The sequence below is a fragment of the Exophiala dermatitidis genome (genome assembly GCF_000230625.1).
Source record: "Exophiala dermatitidis NIH/UT8656 unplaced genomic scaffold supercont1.7, whole genome shotgun sequence".
Classification (NCBI taxonomy): Eukaryota; Fungi; Ascomycota; class Eurotiomycetes; order Chaetothyriales; family Herpotrichiellaceae; genus Exophiala; species Exophiala dermatitidis.
Genome location: NW_008751652.1, coordinates 1,958,394 through 1,979,897, shown reverse-complemented (window position 1 = coordinate 1,979,897; position 21,504 = coordinate 1,958,394). Strand labels below are relative to the sequence as shown.

Sequence of the window (21,504 nt, the reverse complement as noted above, 5' to 3'; positions counted from 1 at the left end):
CGGGCCGGAATTGCCCAGTGGCAGAGGCGGGGCCGGCATTGACAGTGCTCGGAGGGGCAGTACCAGTGGTAGTGCCATGGTCAGACAGTCGTTTTACGTGCCATTTGAGGCTTCATAGGCGGCTCAACCGGCGTCAGTACAAGTCCCACTGCGGTGCGGTACCCGGTCAAAACCGGCCACCAAACATTCTTCCGTCATTCATCGGCGGTCTTGGTTGTCGCCTATGATTCTGACTACTACCACCGTAACAGTAGGCACTACCTTGTTCGCTTCCACTGCACCAACTGGCTTGCGGAAACAAATCAATCCATCCTTTCCTCATTTCAATTCCTCAACTCTTCCTGAACACCGACCTAGAGAACTACCTTATCATCTCTCGTGCAAGTCTCCAGCGCAATCCCTAGCTGTTGTCCAGTCCCACCGACCTCCAGGACTGCCAGCGCCAGCGCCCGCATCTGTCACGCTCGCTCCGTAAGATTCCCCTGCAGCAGTGGTCAACAACCACCCTTCGAGTTCAAGTTTCTCAACTTCACCCCCCTCCCGCAGCAAACCATGTCGTGGCAAGGTAAGCCAAACCAAGTCCGAAAAGAACACTTGGACAATGTCGAGTGTTTTCTATATATCAAGAGCGAAGCACGGGCTGACTAGGAATCTTGCGCAATCAATTAGCCTACGTTGATCAAAGGTACATATCTACACTCTACTCTGCCTCCCTAGATATGCAATCCAAGCTACAAACCTCAGCAACTAACATTCCATTGCGCTCCTCCAGCCTCATCGGCACCGGCCACGTCGACCAAGCCGCCATCTTCAACGCCGAAGGCACATCCGTGTGGGCGACGTCCCCAAACTTCAACATCACACCGCAGGAACTGCAAGAGGTGGTCGGCGCCTACAAAGACACTTCGGTACCCAAGCAGGTGCAAACTAAAGGACTGCATATCGCGGGCAAGAAATACTTTGTCATCAAGGCCGATGATACGAGTCTTTATGGAAAGCTGGTGGGTTTTTGGCCCTTCTACTCCCTTTCGTCCATTTCCGTCCCCTTTGATCCTTGCGTTCCGCATGCTCCGGGACAGCCTTCAGAAGGCAGAGGCAGTTGGACAATTACAGAGCAATCTGTACTCTCGGAACAAAATTGAAATGCGATATACTAATACATTTACAATTCAACAGGGACGAGAAGGTGTCGTGATTGTCAAGACGAAGCAAGCCCTCCTTATCACTCATTACCCCGAGACAGTACAACCTGGCACGGCTGCCAACACGGTGGAAAAGCTCGGCGCATATCTAGTTAGTGTGGGGTACTGAAGCCCAAGATGCTGTGGCAGTGCGTAACAAGAGCCGGTACCCGATCCGATCTACTGCAGCTATAGCGGTCCGGTGCAGCGAGAGAAGAGTGGCAGATGGACGCTATTTCCCTTCTTCAACGATAAAAGAATAAAATGAAATCGATGACCCCTTGAAATGACGAGAAATATAACCTATGCAATGGGCATTCAACGGCGCTCTTGTTTCTGAAGATTTGGGCCCGGGTAGTAACTAGTTCACGTTCATGCTACCAATTCTTCTAGGGCAGGTCTCGCCTGGGAACGGATAGAAAGGCGTGCTCTTGGCTGCCTGCCTCAGAGCTGTGAATTGTCCCTCCCGCCATGTCATGCAGTGTATTTCTTTACTGTGACCGTATCGTGGCTGTTTGTGACCGCGCCAGTGCATTGATTGATGGAAAAGAAAATACGTCCTGCATGGAAGGAGCCTACCTCGCGGTCCCAGGGGGCAAAAGATATGGTTGCCGCTCTTTGTTCAGGCTTAAGGCACCTGTCTTTTGCCGCCATCATAACACAGCCCATTCCCTCGTACGAGTTTCTGGACCCGAGGACTGTCCAGACACATTGCGTGTAGTCCATAGCAAAGTGCGATCCTCCAACGAGAGGGAGATGGACACTCAAGAGACATCCATGCCTGGCCGGATATTGTGTAATGTGCCCCCTGTCCTTCTTTCGTGGCTCGCACGCCATGGTTCGACGCACTCTTGAACCCGATTTGAACTCCCTGGATTTCGTCTACGCCAACGCCTGGTGGAAACCGAAAAACAAGCGCGAGGCGATCCCATAGGCAATATTCCGCCCCAGTCTCGCCTTCTCATGGTCATTCTAGCAGCATTTCCCGCCCACACCAGCGCCCTGGTTCTGCGCCACATTGACACCGCCGGCTGATTGATTGCCCGTAGCGGCGCCGGTTTCCTTTGAGCTGTCGATCAATCTCTTCTTGACATCCGAAGCTAACGAGTAAAATGCCTTTTCGATGTTGATGTTGGCTTTGGCCGAGACTTCGAGGAAAGGAATGCCCAGTTCATCGGCGAGAGCTTGACCTTGTTCCGTGGAAACGACGCGCTTCTCTTCCCAATCGCATTTGTTGCCGATGAGGATCTTGTTGACACCTTCGCTGGCGTGCTGTTCGACATTGGCGAACCATGTCCTAATGTCTGTTGTAGAAAAGAGTTAGCCTGGTTTTTACCGCGGTAACAACGGTGGCATAGGAGATAATCCCTGCAACAAAGAAGAGGAGGGAGGGGCAATCATACTGTTGAAGCTCTTCTCGTCCGTCACGTCGTACACCAATAGAATGCCCATGGCGCCTCGGTAGTATGCGGTTGTGATTGTGCGGAATCTCTCTTGACCTGCGGTGTCCCATATTTGCAGTTTCACTCTCTTGCCGTCCAGATCGATGGTCCGGATCTTAAAGTCGATGCCGATCGTGGTGATGAAACTGGGCGTGAAGCTGTCTTCGCTGAAGCGCAGGAGACAACATGACTTTCCGACACCAGAGTCACCGATTAATAGTAGTTTTATCTGGAATCATTGTGAATATTAGTATCTGTAAGCAAAGTGCAGTCATAGCCATAACGCGGCCGCACTGCGCAGTATCTAGGACTTGGGTCCGTACCAGGAAATCATAGTTGCGTGTTCCCGCCATTGTGCTGGCCTGCCCTATCGCAAGATGGAGGCGGAAGATGTGAAGGGTATGATCAGGTGGAAAGAATGTGAGCCCTTTTGCTTGTTCTCGGCAGCAGAGGCTCTGTCGATTGAATGAAGGCGCGATTCTGCTTTACTGTGTCTACTTGGTGGGCGCGCTGCGGGTTGGCCACTTGTCCCTCAGAGGGGATGAGGCTGGAGAGTCGAGATCGTCTCGCACAATCAGTGAGTACACCAGGGCCAAAGGAGGATGCGTTAAGGACGTGGTCGCGTCAGTGTAGTGAGTAGGTTGCGGAGTGCAGAGTTGGTGGTCACGGTGTTGGTTAGTGGAGTGGACAGACGTCGGCCTGGTACGGCACTGGCAGGAAGGGCGCTGAGGGAAAGAAAGTGATGATAGAATAATAATGCGACAGATGATGTCGGCTGTGCCTGTGCCAGTGCCAGTGGTGGATGGCGGCCTGGACGTTCTAGCTTGAGGATCTTGGAGAGTGCAGGTGGCTGGAGAGTGAAGTTCCAGTACTAGTAGTACCACGTTGTTCTCATGACTGGGGTCAGAAGGCCATCATTCATACTATATTGTATCGCACATTCATTCTACAATGTAGTAGTACTGCATAGACAACAGTTCCTACAGTCGTTATCTCTATTGAGACGCAGTGTCTCTATCTCTGCCAGTATGGCCACAGCATATCAATTGCTATGGCATTGGCTTCGCTTGCCTCACGTTTGCTGGAGGTGATGGGTAGGCGTGGGGGTGCACTGCAGGTCTGTGAGAGAGTGCTATAAACTCCGAGTCTCCAGGCAGGGCAGGCTGTCTTTCTTACCCCCAGGGCGCCCTAAAGCCCAATCTAGCCGCCCGGGGGCTCTCGGCCTCCGGGGTTGCTGCAGGCACCTCCCAGATCCCAGAGGTACCTAAGACCTTATCAAGCCTCACTGCAGGTATTCAGAAAAGCACTTCGGTACGGAACAGGAGGTCTACTAGTAGTTGTACCAAGGTAGATCACCCAGTACCAGGGATTGCGACCGTGATGCAAAGCCTAAAATTAAGGCAGGAATATCATCGGCAAGACTATAACACCCCTGCAACGCAGCACAACCTTCAATCAATGTTCAAGGGCTGGTTTACACTAGATTCCAGGTACTAGGAGTTGTAGACGTGGCATACGTCTATGACCTTGTTCATAAGATCCAAGCTGTTCATAAGTATGCCACCCGCTGCTTCTAGTTGCCTTCTTCTGGTGAACAATCCAGCTGGAAATGGAAGAACCGATGCACTGCACACTACCACTGCCAGCGTGGTGTTGATGTGACGTAATCCATGCCTGCCACTGAGCGGCTTCTTTCCACACTTTCGAGATGCTGATTCTACACAATTGACAGTGGCCGTGGAATACGCAAAGACGGAATCTTTACCAGAGCCGGCGCTGGGGACATTGGCCTGCAGTGGAGAGCAAAGTTGATATCGCAATAGAGCGCCTCCCCTGACGGCATGTTTCGTTGACGGCACGACTCTTCCATAAGGACTACGCCTAGTCTTGCCCTGCGTCTCGAATTCTCAACATGTCTTTCATTGACGAGTATGCTCCCAAGGCTCCTGGGCTCCTCTCTGTTGAAATGTCTGACTTGAGCATAGTGATCTTCGCAGGGTTGACGCTGCACTGGACAAATTCCAACTTAGGGATGCGGAAGAGCGAGCTGCCAGTTTTGCCGCGAGTGAACAACAAGTAACCGCCGAAGATGATCCACGAAGTGCTCAGCTCAAGGTCGTCATCCGAGCCCTCTCTACCACCTCGAGAAGCAAGCCACTTCTGCGCCGCTCAAAAGTGCGAAACCTATTGTCTCAGATCGTAAACAAGGGCGAGGCGCAGGTAACAGCAGAGACAGCTACTGCTGATATCTCGAACCTGGAATGGGTGGCTACCGGGAAAGCAACGGTTCAAGTGTACGGACAGATACTGAACTCTCTTCTAGACCGAACCATTCCGCTGAGCGAGTCGATTTGGTACTGGGATGATTTACTGGGGTCATATTTCAATATTGCGCTTTACACCGTGCAGACATCCCCTCTCAGGTTCTGGAAACAGGCAAGAGAGGTCTATGCTGACGCCCGACAAAGGTTCAGGGAGGGCGCGGGGCTCACCGCTTCTGCGCAGCAAGCCACGACCACGGTCACTGAGAGCTGGAAGGAATTTTATGGCCTGGTCCAAAAGAGTATACAAGAGCGCTCCCTGGCCCAGGCTCAAACTAAAATCCTATCTCCTTTCTCGATAGCCCGGATGGAAGCCCGTCGCAACTTGAGCCACATCCGAGAGTTGAAAAAGTCGAGTTCTGTCTTGATTGGCCGACTTGTGCGTGAATGTCTCGTGTTCGACGGACCGCCAGATGAGCGCAAGATAGGCGCGTTGCCGCAAATGGTGGGTCAACAGGAGGAAGACTGGCAGACCACCATTGCAAGAACAATCTGTCTACTTGACACCGTCACGAGAACCAACCATGACGAAGAGGACTATTTGCCTGACCCCGCCACAGCTTCTTCGGCAGAGATGGCAGCTATGCTGGTTAAGATCCTGGATGAAAACCTCCCAAAACATGAGCAAAGTGCGAACGCCATCAAGTCCAAATACGGCAAACCACCAAGGCTCGTACGCTATTGGATACCTACGCTCGCGCTATTATTGTCCGGCAGCACGCTTCTACGGGTTGTTGCGAATCGGCGCGCGGAGATAATACAATGGTTCAGGGAATTTGGTCAGACAACCATAGACTTCTGGACCAACTGGGTCGTGGAGCCGACCAAGAAGCTGATCGGCACAATCCGACATGACGAGACAAGCGAAATAGCAATACAAAGCCGGGAAAGTCTGAACGCCGACCGGGAGAGTCTCGAGCGCATGGTCGTCGACTTTGCCCTGCAGCACCCGGAGAACGGCAGTCAGTTGACCGAAACCCAAGTGGCCGAATTGAGGACCAAAGTCCGAGAAGGCGATCTCACTCCAGTCCTAAAAGCGTATGAACGAGAGATGCAGAGTCCCATCAAGAATGCCATCATGGGTGATTTGGTGCGCACGTTGCTCATCCAAGTTCAGAAAACAAAGGTCGATGTTGAAGTTGCCATTGGCGGCATTGATTCTCTCCTCAAGAGTCAGGAACTGCTCTTCGGCTTTGTGGGCATTGCTCCTGGAGTTCTAATCTCGTTTGGCATAATTCAGTGGCTAAGAGCTACTTTCGGAGGCCGTAAGGGCTTGCGACAAGGCCAGAAGAAGGGCGAGGCTATCCGATTGATCAGGTTCGTGGTTGAAGTTAGGATTCTACGCAGGACACTCTGGCTGACTTGAAGATCACAGAAACATTGATAGGACTCTGACCAGTGCTGAGTTGGACGACGACGGGATCATTTCCGAGGAGCACCATGGTCTTCTCCTTTGCGAAGCTCACCTTTTACGCCAGAGAGCAACGGCAGTCCTGCCCAGAAATATCCAGAGGGAGTTCCTCGAAGACCTAGAGGACTTGCTGGACATCAAGGCTGGTGTTCATCGCCAGATCAATGTCTTGAGACGACTCGAATGGGCATACGCAAAGTGGTTGCGATGACCTCTCTAATCTACCGCCGCGGCATGTACTGAGCTTAGGTATAACTGCATCCTCAACTCGATACAACAATGGCAGTAGCTGGGTTCTCCGTGGGCATCTTATACCTCCTGATATCCTCTACCTAGGCATGTATTGTTGTGCTCGATCGAGACAAACTCGACAGAAGTACTGTACAACTCAGGGCGCTTGTTCTGGTAGTAGGTTACATAGCACGAGGAATGGAAAAGTATCTCTCAGGTACATTATACTACAATACCTACAGAGGTATCTTGACAAGTTGTCGGCGAATTGGAGTCTCTCGACCACAAGGGGCTTCAATATCGATTATGCAACTTCCAAGTTGTGTATATCAGGAGTACTCTAGTCGGTATTTGATCATCCATATTGTATGCCTGGACCCCCTAGTTGATTAACTGTATGAGCACCAGGAGTCCTCCAAGAGTAATGACCAGGTGTGAACTACCTGACTGCCAGACTCCGGGGCGACCGCTGGGTTATGACTACAGCAGTACCCGATACTGTACCTAATCCGTCATCCTCGCAAAGAACCTGACAGGTAGCCAGCCATCGGACACGTCACATATGTTCAGTCGAAGTGGTCGGTGTCCTATACCACTTTTGCGCGCTCGATACGAAGGGGCAGCCCTCACCAGCTTGTTTTCCCATCACGAATTTTTCGAGGAGCCAACCTCACAAAGAGAAAGGTGACCCAGCATTAGCGGTAGAATTGCGATCTGCCTGCCTTTAAACCTGGTAGCCGATGTCCCGTCAATCTGGCGGATGGGATCATCGATCCAGACGAATGCGAGGACCAAACTAGAGCTGATGCAAGAGGCCACCCTGTCTGTCTCAGGTTAAGGCTGTGGAGTCTGTCACGGTGAGCTGCCCAGTCTTCCAGGTAAGTTGGCTGGGCGTCCCCGCGAACGGCGGACCTGGCAATTGCTAGGATGCCAAAGACATCATGAACTCTCAGCACTCCTTAGCAAGTCATCCGTTGTGCTGTACAATCAGCGACCCTTCCTAGTGCCGACGATAAATATAACCGGACGAGCGAGATGTCTGGTTCGTACAGAGATTGCACGAAGTTGCTCTTCTGGTGCCGTCGAGGTTGAGACTCTGGGGTTGAAGCTGGGGTCTCCCGTTCGCTAGGATTCAAAAGGCCTGGTTAGGTGCCTGGTAAGGTTTGGCACCTTGCAGCCCGAACGGCGGCCTCCCGACATCGACGAATGACCGCCTCCCTTCAGCCAGGACCGGACCTAGACTACACCTGAATGACCAGAGACGTGGAGCGCCAGGCTCCTAAGGCCTTGGACTTAGCAGTGGAGGGCTGGGGGTGGGTTAAGTTGACAGCAACTAGTGGCAGGACATGGTGATGGACGATGGGAACGAAAAGCACCCCCCGCCTCACTCCAGGCTATGTTACTGCTGGGACCTCACCCTTTGAGTCAGATCTACTTGTTACTTCCTTCTGCCTCTAGCCGGCCTCATGTTATTCCCGGTTCATACAAGGCACACTCGTATTGAGAAATGGTCCGAGGCTACAGCAACAGATAGGAGAGTCTGCCGGCCTTGATGGTGGTGGCGGTCTGAAGAGAAGGCTCCCAGGGCCAGTCTCAAAGCCCAATCTGCTTTACCATTCGCCGTTTGCCTGGCCTCACTGTCGCACAAGAGGCCCCCTAGCCCTCGATTTTCGTGTCAGCTGCAGCATTGTCTCGTCGGCGAAGTGTGCGGGAGCCGATTGACTTGGTCCTTTCAGGCTGGCCTTGTCTCGTCCAGTGCAATAAGATCACCCACCTTTACCTTCACCTCGGCCGCCTAGGTTCGAGAGCCAGCGACAACCCCATCCTCAGTGTCTTCGTTTTCACCTTGTAGAATTGTTCTACAGAATGTCTATGCTTGTCATGGCTCCAGCAGCGGCTACAACTCAAGCTCCTCAGCCGGATTCCATGGCTGCCGGTTATTCCAAGACGACGCGCCGGCAATATCAGAGCTGTGACCAGTGTCGCCGAAGTAGACGCGCGTGCGATGCCGGCACTTTGATGGTGGTCAATTTTCCCTTTGCCGAAGAGGAGGCTGCTTCATGGCCTACGTCCACCTGCCAGGCTTGTTCCAATTGTGCAAAGAGCGGCAAGAAATGTACCTTTGACTGGCTTCGGTCTCTACCACTGAATGGCCTGCCCAAGGGGATCAAGAGAAAGCTCGAATTGACTGGATTCCAAGAACCGATCGATGCTCAACGGAAGCGGTCGCCCAGAACGAAGTCTCCGCCCTTGGAGGCCGGTGGTGATTCTCTTCGCTCGGACTCCTCGTCATCCTCTATCGAACACAAAATGGTGCCTGCGGTCTGTCCTCGCGTGCGCCTCATCCACGAACCTCCTGCGCATGTAAACTCCGGATCTTCAGCCTACAGGGAGCCGCATACTGAGACAAAGCACGACAGCTGCTGTCTCGATCCGCATCACTCTTACCATGTATCTAGTGGCACTGCCACTGGGCCTTCTGTTGTCCCAACAAGGACGACTACGGCGCCCGCTTTGTCTCGCACTTCAGCTGCGAAGCCAAGCGTGCAATGGGATATATATACGTTTGCTCGCTATAACTCGTCTTGCTCCTCTTCAGGTTCTACGTCCCTGGATTCTAGGCTCAGCATGTCAAGGTCCCCAGGCTTGCAGAGGGACTCGTCCACTTCCTCAGAAGAACAATACAGCGCAAAAGCACACTCGCCCAAGGAGACAGATTATACCAGCCAGACTGGGGGCCGTGTCGATTCCAGTTCCACAGGTGTGCTCCGGTCGTCATCTGCCTCTGCCGGCTCATGCAAGTCTGCAAGCACGTCTACACCCACCCAGGCTGCATCAAGACGTCCTTCCAATAGCTCTCTGCTCCAATCCATTGGACGGACTTCAAGTTCCACTCCACTTTCTCCGCGGCAGATACGATTCGCTGATGGAGCCTTGAAAGCGATGATAGCCACCGGGTTTCTTCGCATTTATCACGATAGCTTTGAGAACTCCTTGTCGTGCTGGGTCACGGAAAGAAATTGCCCTTATGATGCAGAACTCGGTCATCTATTCGTTATGTCCAAGGCTGCTTCCGCAGCGGAAGAACCAGAGTTGCGATTGGGGGACAATAGGATATTTTCTCGTGTATCTCGCCTGGACTCGGCATTCTCCCCTTTACGTGGTCGACGTTTGACTACGGCAGAAAGCAGGACTGCCTCCAAGGCCCTCAATGCTGCCATTATGGCATTTGCCAGTCAATGGTCACACAGATCACATAACTCTTTCTGGAAGGGCAAGGGAGGGCTGTCTTCGATGAAAGCGGGAAGCAATCAGTCGACAAAGGAACCTCCAAGCTCGTGCCGTGCAAATGGTGGCCTGGTCCTGTCGAGTGAATGTGAACGCGTGATCCGGAAAACTCTGTGGCACGAAGCGTGGACGGCGATCCAGGCCAGTGCCGGGATTGACTCATTCAGAGTCATACTAGCATACCTGCTTTTCGCCCTCACGCAGCGGCCCATGGACAAAACTCGCAGTCCGGCCGGCCCTGTCCAATCTGCGCTGTCAGATGGCTGCAGTCATAACGACGATAAAGGACGACAAAATGGCCCCTCTCCACAGCCGATCGAACTGGCGACGGACGCTGCTTATTTACGGTGCATTCATCCTGCCACTGCTGGTTTTGACGCGACATCCTCGCCTCCAATCTATCTGGAAACTGCTGTGAGGAATCTGTTTGCTTGGAGACGCATAGTGGAGCGCTACAGACGATCTCGATCGTACATGATGGCGAGTGGTCACAGGCAGGACTTGTCGAGTAATTTGGACCTAAAAGACCAGCAGACGTTCAACATGTTGTTCTGGCTGGGAGTCATGTGCGACACGACTTCATCCGCAATCACCAAACGGCCGTTAATCATTCCAGACGATGATTGCGCCATGGTTCGGGAACAGCTGGACACCGTCGTACTCGGCCGCAAGATGCCGAATTCAGATACCCATCCAGATCAGGTCCCCGACATGGGCATCAAGGTACAAGTGTCACCAGGAAAAGCGCAGGATGCGAGGAATAACGCAGAGCAGCTTTGGGGTCACTATTTGTTGACTTTTCAAGGAGCAGAGCATCGCAAGAAACCGCCACGCTGGCCCTGTAGCTTTGATGAAGCAGCAGTGGCACTTCAAGCAGCAATCCCGGTGAAAGTATTGATGTTTCGCAAGATTGCCCAGTTACAGACCCTGGCAGACCGACAGAGCGCGCCGGCGCAATTGGAGCAATGCATCCAGGAGGCCATCGAGGTATGCCAACACTGGAACACGACTTATGGTCCATTTATGCATGACTGTGTAAGCGCACATGACAGCCTCCTTGCGAGAGTGCAGTCGTGGTACGTGATCCTCGACGGTCACTGGCATTACGGGTGTCTCCTGTTGGCCGACGCGATTGCGCAACTCGACAGAGAGGAGAGGACGATGGCAGCGCAGCGAGGTCTGCGTGCACGGTGTGGCCTGATCACCGAAATCAGGAAGGAAAACGCCTACGCCATCTCGGCCATCGCTGGGGCTTCGCTGGCTGAACATGCCCCTTCGTTCCCGGACAACCCGGACTTTTCGTTTGCTTGTAACGGAAGTGCCATCCTGACCGAACCATGGACAGACGTTCTTGTCCGCGCCATGGGCAGTGCCTGCAACTTGTTGATCGAGTGGCTCGCCATCTGGCAAACTCCTGCTGACGAACTCTATGGCTGGGTGATGTCTAATACTGAATATGACGACTTGTATGTCCGTGCCGAGAACTGCATTCAGGGTATGGCTCTGTTGGGTCGCAAATCTGATTCTGCCCAACAGACGGCCGAGTTCTTTTGGGCGAGGCTGAACCATGTTTCTGCTTGTCAGCACCACCACAACAACCAGCAATCGGCTCACGGCCGGATGCAATCTGCGGAGGTGGTTGGAGACTGCTCGTCTGGAATCTCCGAGCCAAGTTATCTCCCGTCACCCACGTCTGTCCTTACTGCCGTCTAGCTTATTGGTGTGACTACTTGCAGGTGGCTGCATTGGTCTACAGTTTTTGTCGACCTGAAGACATGTGCCAGCACACTATTCCGTCCTCTTGAGTTGAGTAACAACTGGCCACATGACATCGCGTGGTTTGGGAGAAAAGTGCATTTCCCCCTACCTTTGCAACGGCTAAGCGCTTTGTATGTTAATCCTACCTCCTGCCGTGGCGCTGGTCCTCCTCCCCGAATAAAGGGTTGAGGGACGGTTTTGATTAGGTGGTACTGGTACAAATTTTTCACCGTCGGAGTGTTCATATAGGCGCAGGAGAGAAGCAAGCCCAGCACGCATAAGGACGGGACTTGGATGTGTGGATAGCATTCTTGACCGCTGAAGTGGTTGTATATTTTTCTAATACAAACGAGCGGCAACTTCATATACATGAAGTATACGGATGTAAATTGTCAGTTGCTGATGTATGTATCTTCCTGTACAACTATGGTATACTAGTATCGATGCCAACGTCCAGTACAACGTCGTCCATTGTAGATAAGATGTCAGCTCGGATCAAAGTATCTCCGCACCCGATAATTCTGCGCTCCGCTGCAGTGCATCGCATCGAGTTCAACTTTATATTATTGTTCGCCGACTGCATCTCAGCCTGCAAACGACAACTGCGATCTATTTCCCACCCTCGTCACCTCAAGTCACTCACTTGCGCTCTATACCTATGGACACGAGACTCACTTCCTACCCGTCTACCTAGAGACCGACCTCTTCTTTTCCACCGGGGAAACTTTCTCTCACAGCGCAACCGATACAATTTCCAGCGGTAGCGCCAGCCAACATACACTACAATCCCTCCGACTTTCTCTTCTAGTCCACTCATGTACAATCCTTACCAAGGTATGTGTGCATACATTCTCCCGACTACACTACATTTGGCTGCAGTCTTGCTAACTCACTTCCACAGCACCAGGTCAATATGCGCCGCCCGGCGCAGGCGCGCCTGGAGACTACAGTGGAGGGTTCCCTGGCGCACCGCCAGGTATGGGTAAGTTGTTGCTGTTCCTCTAACACATTTGTACCATTGACTGAATATTTGTCTCTTCAGCACCTCCTCCTGGTATGGCACCTCCAGGCATGGGGGGAGTCCTTCCTCCTCCAGGAATAGGCATTCCACCACAACAAGAGGCTCACGCACCTAGACCTGGCTCTGCGACGGCAGCGTTCCCTCCGAATTTCCAACCTCCGCCCAACATTAATTTCTCAGCGCCCGTCATTCGACTAGGCACCTCCGGCTCTGCTGCGAAACCTGAAGGAGGACGAGACGCTGACCACCGCTCAGAACAACCTCAAAGAAGAAGAGCAGGGTTGGGCTCCGATTTCTCTTCCCACCGGGGTCCTGAACATCGAGATCGAGGTGATCGAGGAGACAGAGGAGATCGAATCAATCAGATCCAACCGCAGACAAAGGAAGAAATCATAAAGACCATTTTCGTCGGCGGGATCACAGAGGGCACCGGGGGCGATGAGGGCGTGGAGCGGATTTTGCGGGCGGCGGGCAATTTGCGCCGTTGGATCCGTGCCACGGATGGAGATGACAAGCCTTGCAAGTTTGGGTTTGCTGAGTACGAAGACCCCGAGAGCCTCAGTACGGCAGTTGAAGTGCTAAGGGATGTCGAGGTTCCTGTCAAACGGCAGACACCTAAACCTGCTACTGCTGAAGCCAAAGATGGCGGTGGCGTTGATGGTGAAGAAGAAAAAGAGGTTGAGATGTCTAAACTAGTGGTACGTTTGTTGCCCAATCTTCCCGTCCGCCCCGCTAACCTGAACTGTGTAGGTCGTCGCAGATGACAATTCTCTCAGTTATATCGAGCAATGGGAAGAATCCCATGGCGGGGGAAACCCGGAGCAAAGACAAATGCGACTCGATCACGCTCGAAGTGCCCTCGAGGCCGTGCTCAAGGATCTCATAAATCCTAGAGTCCCCACGCAAAAAGACGAACTATCCAACATCGACAGAGAAGGCGACACCAAAATGGGCGACGGCACAACGAATGCAGATGGTGATGTTGTGACCATTCCCATAACAATTGAGGACGAATTGGCCGATATTCCAGCCGAAATGCGGGAAACCGTTGCCAAAGAAATAGCGGCGTTTCGAGACAGAAGTAACCGACGAGATTTGGAGCGCCTGAAACGGGAAGAGGAGATTGAGCAACAAGAACGGAACCGGATGATGAATGGAGATCGATATAATCGTCTTGCTTCACCGCCTCCGACAGCGCCTTCGGGACCAGGAGCTTCTAATGGCATACCAGTGGGTCCACGAGGAGCCCCTGCAGGTCCCAAGGGGTTCGGCCAACAGATTCCGAGAGACTACCAAAAAGGAGTGACGTTTGTGAATGGCACAGCAATCACTGGAGCATCAGCGTTTGAGGACGAAGACACGGACGCCAGCGACGAGGAACTAGAACGGAGACGAAAAGCCAAGAGAGACGCCGAATTGGAGAAACAATACCTTGACCAGGAGCGACGGTGGCTGAACCGGGAACGATCCAGGACGGCGGCGGTAGAACGCGAGAAGATGCGCGACAAAGAGGAAGCGGCTCGAATGGAGGAACAGAAAGAAGCCATGGCCAAGAGACTGCGCGAGTGGAATGACGATATTGAAGCCTCGCGCAAGACGGAAGAATACTATGCTGACCGGAGCATGTGGATCCGTAACCGTGCCAGCTTCCGACAACGGGAAATTGCCAACGATGATGCCGATCGAGCTGCAGAACAACGTGAGAGGGAGAGAGAGATGCAACAGCAGCAGCGGGCGGGTGCTTTGGCGGACGATTTCCTCGACAGACAGGAAGCAGAGATGTCGCGACAAAGACGGGACCAGCAGCAGCAACAAGAAGACGAGGATCGGCGATCACAACGACAACCGAGTCAGGACCAAAATCGACGAGAGCCTGCGAAATTCAAACTTTCCTTGGGTGCTGCGGCGGCGCAGAAGGCAGCGGCGGCGCAGAGCGCGGCACAGGTCGGGAAACGCACCGTCGCCGAGGTCGAAGGGTTGCTCGAAGACGAGGAAGACGAAGCCGGGACGGGTGCTCGCAAACCGTTGGTTCCTATTCAATACGATGCTTCGGCGACTTCGACCATGACCGAAGAAGAACGTGCACAAGCAGCCCGTCAACTTGCTGCGGACATCCCTAATGACAAGGAAGGGTTGTGGAACTGGGATGTCAAGTGGGAGTTTGTGGATGAAAGCATCATTGACGAGCGGTTGAAGCCTTTTGTCGAGAAGAAGGTCGTCGAGTATCTCGGCGTCCAGGAACAGATGCTCGTCGATGTCGTGGTCAATGCTCTACGGACGAGGGGGAAGCCGCAAGATCTGGTGGGCGAGTTAGAAGGGGTAAGTTTGGTCTTGATTACTTTGTCACTTGCAACAATGCTAACCACTCTTTTCGTTACCTCTAGGCCCTCGACGAAGAAGCAGAAGTCCTCGTCCGCAAACTCTGGCGCATGCTCATTTTCTTCTCCGAGTCGGAGATGCGAGGTCTTTCGGCATAGCATGCTGTATAGCATAGCATAGCAGAGCGGAACAGACCTGCGCAGCTCTAGACATGTTGAGTATTGTATGATGTGATGAGATGGGGTGGCGTGGCTGTGTGAAATGTGATTCTGATGCTTTGTGCATGTTCTGATGCGCGTCATTGTAATGCACTGCCTTGCACTTTCAAACAGAGGGTGTGTGAGAGTGAGTATGTATGAAAAGGGAGCTGTCTTTGTCTTTTTTTCTAGAGGTGATCTCGCGATGCCAGATAATACCATACCCCACCATATCAATCAATTATGGAAGTTTGAATTTCTGTCTCGGCTCGTGTGGGCTGTCGTGCTACTTTTGGTGTTTCTGTCTTTTATACTGCCTTGCCCATTCAGACCATGTGTCATTAAGTGTTGTGGTGAAGTAGGGTCTTGGGAGAGGGCCGCGGGACAGTCGTTGCAGGTAATTGTTGTAAGGTAGGTGATTATTAAGATAGATCACTAGTAGCTGCTATCTACCTACCGTGTTAACCCACCTCGGTAGTCCTTTGGAAATACCTCTAATGCTAATGCCGACCTCCTACTACACCGTTGTGGTACTCGAACTACGGGACTGTCCTAAAGGCACATCAGTCATATACCTACCTGGTACCATACCACAGACACATTCCAGACAGGTCCTGCAGGCAGTGGTGTTGAAACGAACCTGCATATATACAGGCGTACCGGTCACAGTCATAGTTATGGCCTCTTCTACCACCGATACCACCACCACCACCACCACCGCCCCAACACGGGAACAATGGGACCAGCTCTGTCAAGATGTCAAGGCCGCCTTGGTGAAGCCTGAGATGGGCGAGGAGAGCTGGTATTTGATCATTGTGAGTGGTTTTCTTTTTCTTTTTCTTTTCTTAGCTTTCCGCTCTTTCTACAGTGGTTGCGGGGTTTTTTATGGCGGCCCATTATGTTTTGGATCTGTTTAGCTGTCTCCCACCCGGGTACAAGGGAGGCAACTGATTTGGCTCGGATTGGGGAGAGCAGGGCTTGCTTAGAGGTTGAGCTGATCTTGTCTTCGCAAGGTGAAGACAAGACAAGACAGTTCAGGATCTCTCTGGCCCCTCCTACTCTGTTGTTTTGGAAGGAATTGTCTGTGTCTTTGTTCTGCCTTATTTTACTCGTTGATTGGACTCTTTTAGGAGTATTGGGTTGGTTGTATGTACCGTCCTTTCAGCGCTCATCTGTTCTCTGTTCTCTGTTCTCTCTTCTGCTGTTTTGTTCTACATCAGGCCCGTGGTCTCATGGTATGGGTTATTTGGGCTATCCTGTGTCTGCTGCCTGCTCGCTTGGTTGCAGTGCAGTGCTGCAGGATATGACAAGATTGAGAAGAGATATAGTCGTTTGTGGCTTAAGACTCCCATTTTTGGCATTGAGCGACTCTCGCGGGCAAGACCTTGTTTTCTCTGGCCGGTGCCGGTCCAGTGCCCGCGGGTCTGTGTCATGTTGTACTGCTTTTGTTGTCAACTTGTCATGTCTCGCCTGCGGTTGTTTGATTCTTCCCGTCTGCCCGGGACGTTTCCACCGTGGAGTTGGGACACCAAGCCGCTACTGAGAAACTATCGAAGGAGATTTTATTTCTGTCTGCTCTGCCTACCTTGCTTGCTTGGTGGGAGAAAGATTCCATCAGAAGTACAGCCACTGCTACAGAAGACGCGACGTCAGTGCTTTCGAAAAGCCAATGATTCCCTTATCGGACCGAATTCTCCTGCATGTTTACCACGACAATTGATTGATCAGACCTTCTTGCCGCTCTTTCTCCTACCGCCCTCATCTTGTCTGTGCCTTTATTCCTTGATTTGAAGCGACGATCCCGCTCTCATGTGCATATCTCTACCCCCTAAGCCCGTTCATCGTACCACCTTTGTGTTCCTCCATCCTCTATCCTATGACGTACTCTGCCAGCCCGCCAACCCAATTCTTGTCATTTCATATCGTGGGCGATGAACCATACCCAAACAGCAACCGGCGTCCCTGCTTTTGCACCGTCTACAAGCACAACCTTTTCTTTCTCCTTCCTCCGAACGATCAGCTAATGGCTCTCCCTCTCCTTTTAGGCAACGGTTCTCACTACATCTCCACGACCACACCTCCTCGCCGACTTCTGGACATACCTAACAACAACCCAACCCGAATTCTCCTCGACAGAAGCCCAGACGCGACTTTCGGAGCGACTGCGCGATGTGTTACTGAAACAACTTACTCTGATTGGAGCGCCGCAGATGCTGAGCGCATTGATCCCATGGGCGAAAGTGCAAACTGCTGGGGAAGGGAAGGGGGAGGAGAAGAGGGGAGAGTTGGATTTAGAACAGTGGTATGACACTCTTATCGTCTTCCAGGATACCCAACCTTCTATCCATCTAAACAGTCTCCTCTATCTAGGTCCCAATTATCCTTTCCTGCCCTTCACGCCCGTGGCATCGAAACAATCACCTCCATCTACGGCACCCTCTGGCCCACCATATTCCGCACCTTCGGCCCGCACCGGACAGAAGTGGGGTTCCACGAACTCGCCGTGGTCTACGGTTTATATCTATCCGATTTCCGCGTTTTGAGTGCCCTGGAGACCGAACTCGTCGCCTATACCTGCATCACAGCTCAGGGTCTCCGAGGTCCTGCGCTATGGCACGTAAGGGGGCTGGGCAGAGTGCTGGGCGCCCGGGGGTCGAATGATGAAACGGACCGAATGCGACGCATCAAGGATGTTCTCCGAGGTGTCAAAGTCGCTGTTATGCATGCCGTCGAGTTCTGTGGGAGCGAAATGGTCCAACGGTCCAGGCTGGATGGTGGGCCGGATGGGACCCAAGGGTGGCCGAATGTGGGTGATGTCGTTAGAGAATTGGGTGGATGGGGAGATGATGAATAAATACATAGTAGGAATTAAACATTTCGCTCACTGTGTAGGTACGAACAAGAACTTGTATGGTGGACCCTACCGCAGTCTTGTTGATTTCACCTTCTCCTTATAACACATGGCAGCAGCATCATCAGCACCACCAGAACTGCCTCTCGTCCCATGGAGTCCATTGCATTGGCTAAATCAACCAAAGATTCGTCCCAACAGCCCACCACTGCCACCTCCACCTCCACTCCCACTTCCACCCGTGGCATAAGGATCCCCCTTCCTCATCTGTTCATCCACCCAGGCCGCCAAAGCCGTCGGATTCGACATCAACCTCGTATCGACCAAACGGTCCGTGACGCGCTGGGCTTGGCGTCCCCCAAACCCCATTAAAGTCGGCATACTGGTGACGCCGTACTCGATCCCCAAATCCATCATGCTCCCATTCGACGTGTCCGGACTATCGAGCTCGACTTCGGCAAACGCCAACCCGGAAAACTTGTCCTCCGGCGAGGCCGGTCGGGTCTCCACAAGCGACGTGAGCAGTGGTGTGATGGTCCGACAGGGCGTGCATGCTGATGTCGTGAATAGAGCCAGTAACAGACTGTTGTTGGCGGAGCAGAGTCGGAGCGCGTCGTGGAACTGGGGCGGGTTGCGGAATGGGTCGAAGATACGGTTGCGGGTTTGTTGTTGCTGCTGAAATGAAGTGGTTGTGCTGAATGGTCGTTGTCGTTGATGATGATGATGATGATGCTGGTAGCGATAGCGATAGGAAATGGTCAGGCGGGTCGTCGAGGATTCCAATTGCCCTGCTTTTGCCCCCTTGGAGACTGATACTGATCTCACAAAGCCCAGTACTGTTGCTGGTTGTTTCATCGTGGCTTAAAGTGTTTGTTGTATTAGACTGTTCGAACAAGGCTGAAGCTGAGCCGGAGGATGCGATGCAGTGGACAGCCTGAGTACCGCGTACTATACCTACCCAAGGTTGTATGATGTCATCGACAGGGTGTCTAGGACTACAACAAATCCGCCTGCCAGTGCGGTTTAATAATAAATAATAGGCGGCCAGTCCTCTTCGGCGGGTGCCAGTGCGCCGCCGATTCTGACGGCTATAATTACAGTAGTAGGCATGGCCGACCGTCTTCACATACTACCCGGTTCCCTCGCCATTATTTTCTATAGTCACATCTGTTTATGTTCTCTTACTTCACGCTCACTGAAATACTGTAGTACACTTCAATCATTAATGGTAACTTTCCCTACCCTCGCGTACGAGGAGAGCCTTCGCTGGATTAAGTCGATCTAGGAGGACGCCCGCTAAGAGAGATCCTAAGCGATAGAGAGACACGAGTAGAAAGGCGGTGGCCCGAGGGCCTCCCTAATCGTAACGAGACGCCTGGAGCAATACCACGGCGTACTCCCGGAAGAGTCGGACGACGTGTTGGAGCAAAGGGAGCTAGAGGCAGAGGCAGAGGTTGGGGGCCAGGAGGGCGCCCGGTAGATAGATAGACGGATACTAGGGTTGAGACCTATATACCTATATAGACCCGAGAGGGACTAGATTAGGTGTCAGAAGCACTAACTAACTAATGATAACCTTCAGCGCATGTTAGGTAACCACGTATGAGTAAATGCATCGGTACCGTCTTTTAGAAATCGCGTCTTCGGCCAATCTTCCACAGCCGGCCTCCACACTGCAGTCAATTGTACCGCCGTAGGTACTGAGCCTTAAGCCAGTCAAGGTGAGTGATAGAGACCTCATGACTACGTAGGTACCTATATGAGGTGTCGCCACGAGGAGGCTTTAAAGTCCGACTTGGACACCCCACGAGTCCTCATAAGAGGCGCTCTGCTGTCCAGCCTGTGCCGGCCCCTCTAGAACGCGGACAAACCTCTGTGCCCTTGGTGCTGCCCCTTTTCCTCATTTCCAGACTCAAAGAGGGCCCGTAGATCTCTCCGCGAAACAGATTCGGTATCCAGCGGCGGTGTGGGTTGACGGTGAAAAATCTGCTCATTCCCTTGCCTTTTTCCGTACCGTCGTCCATAATTCTTCCAGACATAAAAGAGCAAACTTGAATGTGTGTCGGTTTTGTGATTCATTTCTAGTTGCCAGTCACATTCGCAAAAGGAGCACTTGACGGTTTCCGTGGGCTTCAGGGGCGTCGTGTTGGTGGACGCACCCTTAAGTAACGACGTTATCTTGTCGCGCCATCCATTGCTTCGCCAATGCAAGCAAGAAGCCCAGAATAAGAGCTTGATCTGGTCTTCCCAATTGGAATCCATTCGAGGCACTGCGTCCAGCTCCCATCGCGTAGCAAGCACAAGTTCTCCATCAATCATGCGTGCATCGTTTTGGAACAAGACGCCCGTGCGATGCAGTCCGCTCGATCGCAAGGAAGACACGGGATACCCGTATCGCTCACCTCGTTCGTGAGCACGAAAAACCAACTCGACAAATGGGCGACTCATCCGAATATCAAATGTTCCTGCTAAGAACCAACAATCGTATGGCGCCCAACTCCAGTTAGGCATCGACGGGTGCTGACCCTCGCGTGGACAGCGGGCACGCATATCCGGAGCGCGCCATTTGAACATGATTCCACACGTTAGGCAGGGAAGATGTTCCGGGTAGTCAGGCTCGAGGCATTTGTAGAACCGCAGCTTCGTACTGAAATCACTCAGTGTCGGGTCGAGACCCATGAGAAGGAGGCGAAGCCGTCGGCAGCAAATACGGAGTGAGAGTTGATATTCGGCTTCCAAGAAACCGGTGATCTGCAAGAGCAACTCGTTTGGCAGCTGGAGAAGTGGACAGTAGGGATCTGAGATGTTTAGGGCGCTCCCCGTGGTGCCCTTAATTCGCGCGCTGGCTAGGACCATGAATTCCAAGATCTTCTGTGCACATCTAGAGACGTGAAGCATCCGAAACTTCTGCTTCGCGGTCATCGTGAGAGATGTGCACACTGTGGTGCGCCTTCTCGGGGAGAGATCCAGCTGCAGATGTGGGCTGGAAGAGTGCAGAGTGTGAAGAATGGCACGGAACGGCTGGTTGCGTGCAGTATTGTGTCATTCATCAACCACGACGCCAGGGAATAGTACAGAGAAGTAGGGATGAGAGTTGAAGAATGACGGTACCAAGATGTCTGAACAGGCGATGCAATGGCGGTTCGAGATAATAATAGGAGTATTTAGGTCTGTTTTGAGCACAACTCCAAGTCGCTTGTGCTGGGCGCACTAAAATACACAGGACACTGGCACTCGAGAAGATTCACGCTCGATAGGACGCTCCGGTAGGTACACGCGTACCTTAGTAGAGCGCTCGACAGGACGCCCAACGGCACGCTCGATTAGATGATGCGTGAAGTCCGTGAACTCGGAAGTGAATGGGCCTATCGATAAGGCGTATTCTTCTCATCCAATCAAAACCGCGGCTTTCTTGACGAGATCTGCAGCTAGACGTACTCCGTCCTAGTAGGAATTAATAGCTTATGAGGGCTAAGGAGGCAGG

The 21,504-nt window shown here is 52.6% G+C and overlaps 8 protein-coding genes across 8 annotated transcripts; 5 read left to right on the top strand and 3 right to left on the bottom strand.

The window, feature by feature from the left end:
* Positions 1-202: 202 nt before the first annotated feature.
* On the top strand, positions 203-1,796 carry HMPREF1120_08514 (profilin). The gene is made up of 4 exons (XM_009162772.1): positions 203-565; positions 670-685; positions 773-1,001; positions 1,177-1,796. Exons 1-4 carry the CDS (start codon positions 553-555, stop codon positions 1,309-1,311), a joined length of 393 nt encoding a protein of 130 aa, XP_009161020.1. The 5' UTR covers positions 203-552; the 3' UTR covers positions 1,312-1,796.
* HMPREF1120_08513 (GTP-binding protein ypt2) lies at positions 1,308-3,924 on the bottom strand. Its single transcript, XM_009162771.1, has 3 exons — positions 2,947-3,924; positions 2,585-2,852; positions 1,308-2,485 (listed from the first exon to the last, which is right to left on the bottom strand). Exons 1-3 carry the CDS (start codon positions 2,974-2,976, stop codon positions 2,154-2,156), a joined length of 630 nt encoding a protein of 209 aa, XP_009161019.1. The 5' UTR covers positions 2,977-3,924; the 3' UTR covers positions 1,308-2,153.
* Positions 3,783-6,967, top strand: HMPREF1120_08512 (uncharacterized protein). Its single transcript, XM_009162770.1, has 3 exons — positions 3,783-4,552; positions 4,609-6,261; positions 6,320-6,967. Exons 1-3 carry the CDS (start codon positions 4,536-4,538, stop codon positions 6,564-6,566), a joined length of 1,917 nt encoding a protein of 638 aa, XP_009161018.1. The 5' UTR covers positions 3,783-4,535; the 3' UTR covers positions 6,567-6,967.
* Positions 6,968-7,478: 511 nt separating this feature from the next.
* Positions 7,479-12,091, top strand: HMPREF1120_08511 (uncharacterized protein). The gene has a single exon (XM_009162769.1). The coding sequence runs from the start codon at positions 8,453-8,455 to the stop codon at positions 11,585-11,587; it is 3,135 nt and encodes a 1,044-aa protein (XP_009161017.1). The 5' UTR covers positions 7,479-8,452; the 3' UTR covers positions 11,588-12,091.
* Positions 12,092-12,447: 356 nt separating this feature from the next.
* Positions 12,448-15,130, top strand: HMPREF1120_08510 (uncharacterized protein; the record flags this gene model as incomplete). Its single annotated transcript, XM_009162768.1, has 5 exons — positions 12,448-12,466; positions 12,534-12,614; positions 12,675-13,351; positions 13,404-14,972; positions 15,038-15,130. The coding sequence occupies 5 exons, from the start codon at positions 12,448-12,450 to the stop codon at positions 15,128-15,130; spliced, it is 2,439 nt and encodes an 812-aa protein (XP_009161016.1).
* A 2,084-nt stretch (positions 15,131-17,214) lies between these two features.
* HMPREF1120_08509 (uncharacterized protein) lies at positions 17,215-18,023 on the top strand (the record flags this gene model as incomplete). Its single annotated transcript, XM_009162767.1, has 2 exons — positions 17,215-17,471; positions 17,540-18,023. Exons 1-2 carry the CDS (start codon positions 17,380-17,382, stop codon positions 18,021-18,023), a joined length of 576 nt encoding a protein of 191 aa, XP_009161015.1. The 5' UTR covers positions 17,215-17,379.
* HMPREF1120_08508 (uncharacterized protein) lies at positions 17,455-19,000 on the bottom strand. Its single transcript, XM_009162766.1, has one exon. It carries the CDS (start codon positions 18,873-18,875, stop codon positions 18,198-18,200), a length of 678 nt encoding a protein of 225 aa, XP_009161014.1. The 5' UTR covers positions 18,876-19,000; the 3' UTR covers positions 17,455-18,197.
* A 468-nt stretch (positions 19,001-19,468) lies between these two features.
* HMPREF1120_08507 (uncharacterized protein) lies at positions 19,469-21,449 on the bottom strand. Its single transcript, XM_009162765.1, has one exon. The coding sequence runs from the start codon at positions 20,940-20,942 to the stop codon at positions 19,875-19,877; it is 1,068 nt and encodes a 355-aa protein (XP_009161013.1). The 5' UTR covers positions 20,943-21,449; the 3' UTR covers positions 19,469-19,874.
* Between the last annotated feature and the right edge of the window lie 55 nt (positions 21,450-21,504).

Excerpts from the sequence above, each read along its gene's own strand:
- HMPREF1120_08514 (XM_009162772.1), top strand. Across the intron at positions 1,002-1,176 it reads CGAGTCTTTATGGAAAGCTG|GGACGAGAAGGTGTCGTGAT; the intron begins GTGGGTTTTTGG and ends ACAATTCAACAG.
- HMPREF1120_08513 (XM_009162771.1), bottom strand. The coding sequence starts at position 2,976 with ATGGCGGGAACACGCAACTATGATTTCCTG. Across the intron at positions 2,853-2,946 it reads CACGCAACTATGATTTCCTG|ATAAAACTACTATTAATCGG; the intron begins GTACGGACCCAA and ends CAATGATTCCAG. Across the intron at positions 2,486-2,584 it reads GGACGAGAAGAGCTTCAACA|ACATTAGGACATGGTTCGCC; the intron begins GTATGATTGCCC and ends TTTCTACAACAG.
- HMPREF1120_08512 (XM_009162770.1), top strand. Across the intron at positions 6,262-6,319 it reads GAGGCTATCCGATTGATCAG|AAACATTGATAGGACTCTGA; the intron begins GTTCGTGGTTGA and ends TGAAGATCACAG.
- HMPREF1120_08511 (XM_009162769.1), top strand. The coding sequence starts at position 8,453 with ATGTCTATGCTTGTCATGGCTCCAGCAGCGGCTACAACTCAAGCTCCT.
- HMPREF1120_08508 (XM_009162766.1), bottom strand. The coding sequence starts at position 18,875 with ATGAAACAACCAGCAACAGTACTGGGCTTTGTGAGATCAGTATCAGTC.
- HMPREF1120_08507 (XM_009162765.1), bottom strand. The coding sequence starts at position 20,942 with ATGACCGCGAAGCAGAAGTTTCGGATGCTTCACGTCTCTAGATGTGCA.